The sequence below is a fragment of the Scardinius erythrophthalmus genome (genome assembly GCF_964197995.2).
Source record: "Scardinius erythrophthalmus genome assembly, chromosome: 18".
NCBI classification, from domain to species: Eukaryota; Metazoa; Chordata; class Actinopteri; order Cypriniformes; family Leuciscidae; genus Scardinius; species Scardinius erythrophthalmus.
In genome coordinates, this window is record NC_138238.1 from 2,065,708 (window position 1) to 2,074,632 (window position 8,925).

The following is an 8,925-nucleotide window of genomic DNA, read 5'->3' on the forward strand; positions in this document are numbered from 1 at the left end:
TGCAAGTGAGTGAGTGTGCGAGTGAGTGTGCGAGTGAGTGAGTCTGCAAGTGAGTGTGCGAGTGAGTCTGTGAGTGAGTCTGCAAGTGAGTGATTGTGCAAGTGAGTGAGTCTGCAAGTGAGTGAGTCTGCAAGTGAGTGAGTGTGCGAGTGAGTCTGCAAGTGAGTGAGTCTGCAAGTGAGTGTGCGAGTGAGTCTGTGAGTGAGTCTGCAAGTGAGTGATTGTGCAAGTGAGTGAGTGTGCGAGTGAGTGTGCGAGTGAGTGAGTGTGGTTTATAACCTAAGTGAAACTTTGACAATACTGACATGTTGTGCATCTTTTCATGTCTTTTCACATTTTTTCATGTATATTTTCTGATTTCTGTTCTTCAGACGCCTCACCCCCTCAACACAGTTCAATCCCACAATCCCCTGCAGCACAGTATGCGTGGGCCGCCCAGCACTCAGCGGTTACATCACAACGCCCCGCCCCTCCCCTGCAGGCCGACGCCCACCCAGCAGAGCTCCGCCCCCAGCAGACACATGACCACAGAGATGACCTTTAACCCCTCGCCGGGTAACATGGAGGGTCAGAGCAGCGCAGACGTACGCGAGGCATCTTTAGATGTGAGTTCAGACTGACTCGTGGACACAAATTATTATTATTTCCGTGATATTAACCGTGATATTGATGTGATTGTTTTTCCTCCTCCAGCTGCTGCCAGACCTGATGAATCCCGATGATCTTCTGTCATACCTGGATCCTCCTGAGCTTCCCAACAGCAGCAGCGACGACCTGCTGTCTCTCTTCGAGAACAACTGAGACCGATACACCCTCGACTAGCAGCTCCATCGTACTTGACAAACACAAATGCACTTACCGTCGTTTCCTCTTCCTGTACAGATTTTAAAACCAGCGTGAACAGACGCCGACCGTAGAGGTTGTGCTACACACAATCATTCATCAGTTTCAGTTCTTAACATCAGTTTACTACAGTAGGTAACATGAAAAATACTTCTAGAGCATTTAGTTATCTTAGTTAAGTTTAATTTCAACATTCGCTAATACATTATGAACCCTCTGATGCTCTTCGGTCAATTTTGAATAAAATATTTTTACTTTTTTTTCAGAATAGTACGAAACTTGGAAAAGGTTTTGCTGTGTGAACAAAAAAATTGTTCGAAAATGTTAAATGGTCCGAAAAAAATGGAAATGAATGGGAAAATAATTTCCTCTAGTGAAAGCATTTGGTACTGCGGCCAAACACAACTTGTTTAGATTTATGGCTTTGATTTTCTCACAGTTTTAGAGTAAAATGTGTCTTTATATGTCATATAAAAAATCTAAATATTATTTTTGTGCATTTTTCATAACAATAAACGTAAAATTCTATAACTTTTTTTAGGTTCACTTTTTAAAGCTTGTGTCACTTCAGCAATAATCTGCCAAGTGTCTCCTCTAAAAAGAGACCAAGTTTCAGTCTGCGCTACAAAACATTCAAGATTTATGAAAGTTTAAGTTAGAAATTTCATTCTTTTAGGTCTATGCTCAAAAAAGTGATTAAATGGATTATAACTACTGCATAAATATAATTTAGTACCATTAAATCCCCTTTTTGAAAATACTAAATATTAAATTAAAACATTATAAAACTAAAACATAGTGCATTCATTTAATTTAATTAAATACATTTGAAAAATCTTTTTTGACCGCCACGCGACCAGCATCAGAGGGTTGTTAAAATCATGTAACTAACGTTAACAAAGATTAATAAATGCTGTAACAAAAGTATTGCTTATTAACCAATGTTAACTAACAGAACCTTATAGTAAAGGTTTACCCAGATACCTTATTTTTATCAGTCAAAACTACAAAGCATTTCCATTATCATAAAGTTAGTGCAACCTCTGCGCGTCCAAGGAAAGTGGAGCTGAAATGAACTTTGCGGCTGAATTCAGTCTTTTTTACCACATGAGAGTGAAATATATGAGCAAGCGTTTTTCTACTGGCTTTGATTTTGATATGAAGAAGCAGACCAACATCCGTCCGCTGTCGATCTGTATCCTCAGTTTTAGTTTCAGCAGATTCTCAAATATTCACGCTAACATCTCAAAGCTTTTATTCAGAACAATCCGCACTATTTGCAAACGTAAAGGGAAAAAGGAAATTGAGCTCATGTCGATTTACTTGCATCAAGAACAGAAACACACTCAAGTCGTTCCATGCATTTATCCGTCTAGTTCACTACTGTTCATAATGCAGTTGTATTATTTTCATGTAAATATTTGTGAATACATTTGTATTAGTTGGCCATCCATTTTTATTCTGCCACCGTATGTCTATGAATATTCATTGCAAGAGCGAGGGAAAGACGCGGGCTGTGTTCAGAATGCAATACTGTACTATAATGCATACTAATGTATAGACTGGCATTGAAATATACTGTACACTACTGTTCAAAAGTTTGAGGTCGGTGAGACTTTTTGATATTTACTCTCTAAAGCTGCATTTATTTGATCTAAAATACAGTAAAATATTATTACAATCCAAAATAGTGGTTTTCTATATGAATATATTGTAAAATATCATTTATTCCTGTAATCAAAGCTGAATGTTCAGCATCATTACTCCAGTCTTCAGTGTCACATGATCCTTCAGAAATCACTCTAATATGATGATTTGATGCTCAAGAAATATTTATGATTATTATCAAACTGTGTTGCTTTTGGGAATATTAAACATATAATATTAATATTATTTAATATTTATACTTCCGATTGATTGAGCCACACAAAATATGAATTTCTTTCAAAACAATTATTACTGACCTCAAACTTTTAAACAGTGGTGTATATACATATATAATGTATGTATATGTAATGACTGGAATACCATATTGGACCAGAAAGAAACCACCTTGTAATCGCCACAAACACCCTGACATATAATCGTAACTAGTTTGGTTAAAATACACTTTCGTTCACAAAAACCAATGGTGTGTGAAGCTGTGGGAAGCTAATACAGAGTTTCATGTTAATATGAGAAATATTGTTAATATGTACAAGCAACTATAACAGCCTTATGTGAAATAAATCTATACTCGTTTGTAGAAAGGGCAGCTGTATGTAAAAGCTATAACAGCCATTTGAAATTGGTTTAAAATGTTGAATATTTTATTATTTTTTTGTTTTGGTAAATTATTTTTTATTATTTGTCTTGTTCTGATGGCAAAAAAAATTATACACATGCAATTAATTTTTTTAATGAATTTGAATATGCAACACAAGTCTTCCATTTTTTATGAAAGAGACGGGTGACTTAATATCTGATTTTAAACCGTTTTTATCTGTGAAATCATTACATTTAAATATTAAACATCAGGTTTTCCCCACGAAGATTAATGTTTGCGGCGACTCATGTGATTTCTGTTGTTCTCACAGAAATAAAGCCTTTGGTTGTGATTTCTTTGCTCTGATTGCAGTTAAATGGCGTGAGCAGCAGAAAAATATTCTTTCTTCAAACAGTCCAAAGCTCAATAAACTCATCTGTAATATTTTGACTCAATGTTTATTGTGTTAGTAAGCTGAATTATTGATTCTGTGAGTTCATGAACTGCTTTTGGGGATAAACATTTGAAATCTGTATGAAGGAGACTGCAAGACTGAACATGTCATTTATCACTTACAGTAGATCTTTAAAATACATTTTTAATCGTTCAGGGTATGATGTTATAGTCACATTTGACCTTTTTGTCATTGTGCATTGATGACAATATTGGATAGAACCAAAAGCACAATCTTAAACTTTAAGTCAAATAAAAAAGTTTAATAGTGATTCAATATTTTAAGTTTTGATTTGACCAGACATTTATTCTATAGTCTTTGATTTTACTAATTAACGTATATGTACTCATACTTATATTAATAACACGGTATATTAATTAACATGTTATTCACATATTAATTCACATGTATTAATGTATTATTATTTATGTTTCAGAAATCACCATGTGACGTGCGCGCACACGCCACGCTTTTAAACGCTTCCGTGTGACTCTTCCGCTCTTCCTTCCTGTGACAATATGAACTTGGTTGACGATAGAACCAAAAGCATAATCTTAAACTGTTTTGAAGTTTAATATATATATATATTCTATTTAATAGTGATTCAATATTTTATCTTTTGATTTGATTTTACCAACGGCCCTTATTCTATAGTCTAATTTTACTAAGTAACATATATTTACAAATACTTCTATTAATTACATAGTATATTAATTAACATGTATTTTTTATTATTCATGTTTCAAGAATCCCCATGTGACGTGCGCGCACACGCCACGCTCTTAAAAGCTTCCGTGTGACTCTTCCGCTCTTCCTGTGTGTCTGTAACTCGCTCTATGGTTACGCGGCGGAGTCGGTAACCGGAATCAGCATGTTAATCATCAGTAACAGGATTAAATTATGTTCGCTGGCCTTCACCGCTGCGCGCATGTACGCCACCGGAGCTCAAGCCAACAACAACCCGGTGGTGTTCTTCGACATCGCGGCGGATAACGAGCCGCTCGGTCGAGTCACCTTCGAGGTGAGCGAGCACGAGAGAGGTTACGAACTCTACTATGGAGAAGGCATGGCTTATGAATATTAATGACGCAGCCCGACGTTCGTCTTTTTAGTTCGTCTGATTGGCTGAATGGAACGCTTGACACTACAGTTGGCGAATCAGCGAATTCTTCGAGAGATGTTAATTAGAATGCGTGACTGGACGCGGAGCGTACAAAGCAGTCTATGGTACAAAGTGTATAACGGCATCTCGAATTAATTAATATTTATTAGCGTTGCCTTCTCCATAGTAGTAACCTACTAAATTCTTAACTATATAATACTTTAACGCATAACATATTTCTGAAAAGTTTTGAATAACACAAATGTTTTTTTTAATTAAACATTAATTTTTCAATCTAGTTTTTAAATGTTCAACACATGTAGCTAGTTCCTATGCGTTTTTATTTTGCAATGTGGTTATTTTAATTGACCTTCATTGACCTCGTTCTTCATTGACCTTTAACTCTCTATCTCTGAACGTTAGCTGAATGCGGATGTTGTGCCCAAAACAGCAGGTAAACCCCTCGAAAACAGCTTACAGTCGTTATTTCTCTCACACAGGTGCCATGTTTGATCTTGATGCCATGTTTGATCTTTTGTGTGTTTCACAGAGAATTTCCGAGCTCTCTGCACTGGTGAACATGGCTTCGGATACAAGGGCTCCATCTTCCACAGGGTGATCCCACAGTTCATGTGTCAGGTAACATGATCATCATCATCATCATCATTACTGGAAGAAGAACAAGATCACACACGCTTTCACGAGCTGATTCTGATCAAACCCGCCGGCGCTCCTGGGTTTGGCAATGGCTTTCACTTGAAGCTTAACGGGATAGTTCACCCAAAAATCATCATCATTTACACACCCTTGTGTTTTTCCAAACCTGTGTGAGTTTCTATATTCTGCTGAACATTAAAGAAGATACTGTGAAGAATATCAGTAACCAAACAGTTGTAACCATTGACTTCCATTGTATTGTTTTTCCTAGAATGGAAGTCAATGGGTGTTTACCTGTTTGGTTACCAATTCTTCGAAATATCTTCTTTTGTGTTCAGCGGAAAGACGCTCATACAGGTTTGGAGCAACACAAGGGTGTGTAAATGATGACAAAGCTTAATTTTTGTGTAAACTATCTTTGATTTTACAAAGCCCTTTAATAACCACTGAATAAAACACTTCATCACAGAAGAACCTCATTAATCCTGCATAATTAATTCGTATATACTCATTTTAAGCCTCAAGTGCTTTTTGCATGTATCATGTATTTAAGCATGTGTTTACATGTATTTTTACACTAGTGTGTGTTTCTCTCAGGGAGGAGATTTTACCAACCACAACGGAACCGGAGGAAAGTCCATCTATGGGCCGAGGTTTCCGGACGAGAACTTCAAACTGAAACACACCGGACCAGGTAAAACACACCTGTCTTTGCTCAATAGACGCGTCTTCCACTCTTTAGTTTGTGAAGGTTTTCACTGATTCTCGTCATAGTGAACGCAGGAGAGTTTGATGATTGTTTGGGTCACTGCGATCTTTCAGGTGTTCTGCAGGAACAGGTACACGACTCTAGATGGCGCTGCAATAACTGTTGACTAAAACTAAAATAATAGTAAAATATGTAGTTTTAGTTAAATAAAATATTAAATGAAAAAAATTAAGTTGAAGTCAAAATTATTAAATTACTAAAATCAAATCTAAATGGAAATATATTTAAAAAAAAACTAATAAAAATGACAAAATCAAATAATATTACTAAACCTTAAGCTAAAATTAAAATATACAAATAAAAGCAAAATATCAAAATACTATAAGAAAATATAAATAAAGATGAGAAAAAGAGCATATTGTCATAACTTTCTTTTTTTTACTTGCTACTATTTTAAAGCATTGGAAGCAAAAATCATGTGGTGCAGTGATATAGAAATTTTATTCAGTACTTATTTTTTTATTTATAACATGTTAATATTTCAAATCTACACGAGTTAATGTTTTTAAGAATTTTATTTCATTCCTTTTTTATAAATTTTCAATCATTACACTTTATTGTACTTATTTTATTGTCTTTTTTATTGCTTTTAATTGTTTTTGTCTTTTTGTTAAATGTTTGTATATTTTGCCTGACAAGTAATAACTATTTATTTACTTGCTTGATTTACTTATTTATTTACTTACACAATTAATTACTTATAGTGTGTGTGTGTAAAAAAAAAAAATATATATATATATATTATTCAAAAGGAGAAGCTTTGGAGAAGCAAAAGGAGAACGTAAAACACGTGTCAGTTAACCACTAGTTATGACTCATGAAGTTCTTCCGTGTGTGTGTGTGTGTGTGTGTGTGTGTGTGTGTGTGTGTGTGTGTGTGTGTTTTTTCAGGTATTCTGTCCATGGCCAACGCTGGACCAAACACAAACGGATCCCAGTTCTTCATCTGCACAGTCAAAACAGAGTGGTACGAGAAGATCCTCTTCCGTTTCATGTGTCTGTGAATGCGATGTTGAGAGTGTGTGTTGTGTGTTCTCCAGGCTGGACGGGAAGCACGTGGTGTTCGGCAGCATTAAAGAAGGGCTGGATGTGGTGAGGAAGGTGGAGGAGCTGGGATCTCGATCGGGAAGAACCGCCAAGAGAATCAGCATCAGCGACTGTGGAGAACTCAAGTAGATTCACTGAGTCATTTTCTACTGTCCTGCCGCAGATTCGTCGACTACTAAGTGTTCAGAAGGGGCCAAAAGCTCCATAATGTGAAATCTAGACACTTTTGTGTTAAAGGAATAGTCTTTATTTACTCTCTCATGTTGATCCAAAGCTATTTGATTTTTCCCTGGAACACAAAAGGAGAATTTTTAAGAATCCTCACTCATAAAATGACTCTTTATAGTGGCCAGAAAAGGCATAAAACATCATAAAAGCACCATATCAGCCCTTACATCTTCTGCAGTTTCACAATGAACAAGGCAAAGCTTCTCCTTTTGAATTCCAGGTTAAAAACAACATCATACAGGTTTGAAATGATATTAGGGTGTGTAAATAATGTCATAATTATCATTTTTGGGAGCGTTATTCCTTTAAAGTGGTATCCACTGTGAAAAAGTCATTCTCAGGTAATATTGGTGTTTAATCTGGACTGAAAACACATCACATCTCATGACCTCTTGTTCTCATGCATTAGGTTATGAGTTGTGGCCAGTGTGCTGCAGTATTGAGTTTGGAGTAATAAAGCCAAGAGCAATAAGAAATGATGTTTTAGTCGTTTATTTGATCTGCTCTGGAGAAAGAGCGGCACGGTCTCGTTTAAGGCACATGTCTGTGTTTCACAGGTTATTAACGCCACCTCACACTTCACAGTCTGATTTACAGTCATGCATGTAAATGTAGTTCAGAACAACTTCTGCATTAATAAGCCGATGTCATTCAGGTGAACTGGAACTGCAAGTTTTTGCTTAACTGAGGATTCTGGGACTAAACATGAAATCATCCACTAAACAGACGCACCTCAGTCTTAAAAGCAGCTTGACTCCGGATTATAAGTGAACAAACCCATTTAAACAGCAGCTCTTACATATCAGTTCAGACCCTGACACTTTTTTGATTGACAGGTGTGTGTGTGTGTGTGCTTGTTTCTTTACACATGAAGTGCTAAAATGCTCCACTGCATATGTAAAAGTATATTTCACATAAAAATGAGTGTCACATTGTTTAATTAAACCTATTAATACTGTTAATGTTTTTCTGATCTCTATTGCCGTCACTTTTATATTTCCCCAAATACACAAAAAAAGTTGTAGAAAAACAGGCACTTGATAACGCATCCTAAAATCACACAAAATGTTCTTCAGTGACTCTTGAAATGTTAAAAATAAGAGCTATAAAAAGATCAACACAAACATCATCATCAAAAGTGTTTTAGACAGAATCTCACACGTCTAAACGAGGATGTTTCATAGATGCATTAATGCACTGAATATGTGAAAGTCGATCCTGTTCGGCAGTATATTTTCATAACCTTATTATATATGTGTGAATATAGTGGAAATGCAAATCATATTAGAAGTTTTCATTGATCGCAATATCTCGATTTGAATATGGGGTGGAATTAAAAAAAATACCCCAGGTTTTTTTTTTTTTTTAAGTTTATTCGCAGCACTATTATTTTAATAACTTGTAGGTTTTTCCCGTCACTTTCTATCCTGCTAGTATTTTGATTTAACAAAAATCCACTTCCTTGATGACGTCACCCAACAGGAAGTGACATCAAATTGGAGGGAACTCCGCAGCACAAACATCAGTAAGTGTATCATGAGTTGATTCTGTGATGTTTTGTGCTGCAGCTCTTTATGAACA

At 35.9% G+C, this 8,925-nt stretch overlaps 2 protein-coding genes across 3 annotated transcripts in view; both read left to right on the forward strand.

Annotated features, from left to right (window-relative positions):
* The window catches only part of LOC308707081 (zinc finger MIZ domain-containing protein 1), a 56,968-nt gene extending 53,438 nt beyond the window's left edge, over nt 1–3,530 (forward strand). For both annotated transcript variants that reach the window (XM_081393198.1, XM_081393199.1), the window contains 2 exons: nt 372–605; nt 694–3,530. In XM_081393198.1, the coding sequence (XP_081249324.1) occupies nt 372–605; nt 694–801 (342 nt within the window). In that variant the 3' untranslated portion in view covers nt 802–3,530. The remainder of the gene's footprint in view (nt 1–371; nt 606–693) is intronic.
* Nucleotides 3,531–4,315: 785 nt separating this feature from the next.
* On the forward strand, nt 4,316–8,304 carry ppifb (peptidylprolyl isomerase Fb). The gene is made up of 6 exons (XM_081393619.1): nt 4,316–4,563; nt 5,068–5,098; nt 5,195–5,283; nt 5,899–5,995; nt 6,961–7,036; nt 7,110–8,304. Exons 1-6 carry the CDS (start codon nt 4,414–4,416, stop codon nt 7,243–7,245), a joined length of 579 nt encoding a protein of 192 aa, XP_081249745.1. The 5' UTR covers nt 4,316–4,413; the 3' UTR covers nt 7,246–8,304.
* The last annotated feature ends 621 nt before the right edge of the window (nt 8,305–8,925 follow it).